The sequence below is a fragment of the Trichinella spiralis genome (genome assembly GCF_000181795.1).
Source record: "Trichinella spiralis strain ISS 195 chromosome Unknown Scfld5589, whole genome shotgun sequence".
In the NCBI taxonomy this organism is placed as follows: Eukaryota; Metazoa; Nematoda; class Enoplea; order Trichinellida; family Trichinellidae; genus Trichinella; species Trichinella spiralis.
In genome coordinates this window covers 1-795 of record NW_003532528.1, presented here as the reverse complement: position 1 = coordinate 795, position 795 = coordinate 1, and the positions used below count along the sequence as shown (strand labels likewise).

Sequence of the window (795 nt, the reverse complement as noted above, 5' to 3'; positions counted from 1 at the left end):
AATTTTAAAGGGTGGCTAGTCAGCTTTTAAAATGTTTAATTTAGCTACTACTAATATACACATTGAACATAAACAGTAAAGCTTAGAATAAAAAAAGTGACCATTAAAAAAGAAAACAAAATTGGCCAAATAGAAGGCATGAAAATGACAACCAGTAAAATGAGATTCCCAACAGCGAGTAAAATTCATCGCAACAACATCTAATGAAATGTAGCCGCCGTGTAAAGCAATAAAATTCAAAACCAATCAAAGTTCTACGCAAAATATACAACCAATCAAAGTGTGAAGCGGCATGTCTTTGATGAATACTCAGGGTCTACCCTGCCGGGAAGAGATTGAGTCAGCCGGTCAGTCAGGAAAGCCCCTGGAGTGTCGATCGCTGGTCCTGTGTAGCCAGCTGTGAGCTCATAATCGACAGAGTCCATCAGACAGGACACTGTAAAAAATTATTCCGCTCCAGCCTGATAATGTGAACCTACTACCGTATGTTGAGTTAGGCGTATGCTTGTGAGGTGTGAGTCCCGTGGATTCAGATCGTTCTCTGTACCACAATTTTAACTGAATAAAGCTATATTATACGCGACAAATACATTCGACAATCTAACCTTAACCATGTTACACTGACCTTCGTCACGATACTTGTCAAACAAAACTAGATCAAGTGTCGACACAGTTTCTTCAAAATGAATACTAGTGTGACAGTAACTTGGATTGGAAAATCAAGGAAGAGCTAGTACAGTAGAGAGGGAATATATATAGTACTGAAGAACTTACGGCACCCTAGTTTTTGTGTGT

The 795-nt window shown here is 39.0% G+C and overlaps 1 protein-coding gene across 1 annotated transcript; it reads right to left on the bottom strand.

The window, feature by feature from the left end:
• Positions 1–275: 275 nt before the first annotated feature.
• On the bottom strand, positions 276–676 carry Tsp_15405 (conserved hypothetical protein; the record flags this gene model as incomplete). The annotated part of the gene is made up of 3 exons (XM_003366691.1): positions 276–436; positions 480–558; positions 606–676. Coding segments are annotated over 3 exons (311 nt in total), but the record flags the coding sequence as incomplete, so codon positions are not given.
• Between the last annotated feature and the right edge of the window lie 119 nt (positions 677–795).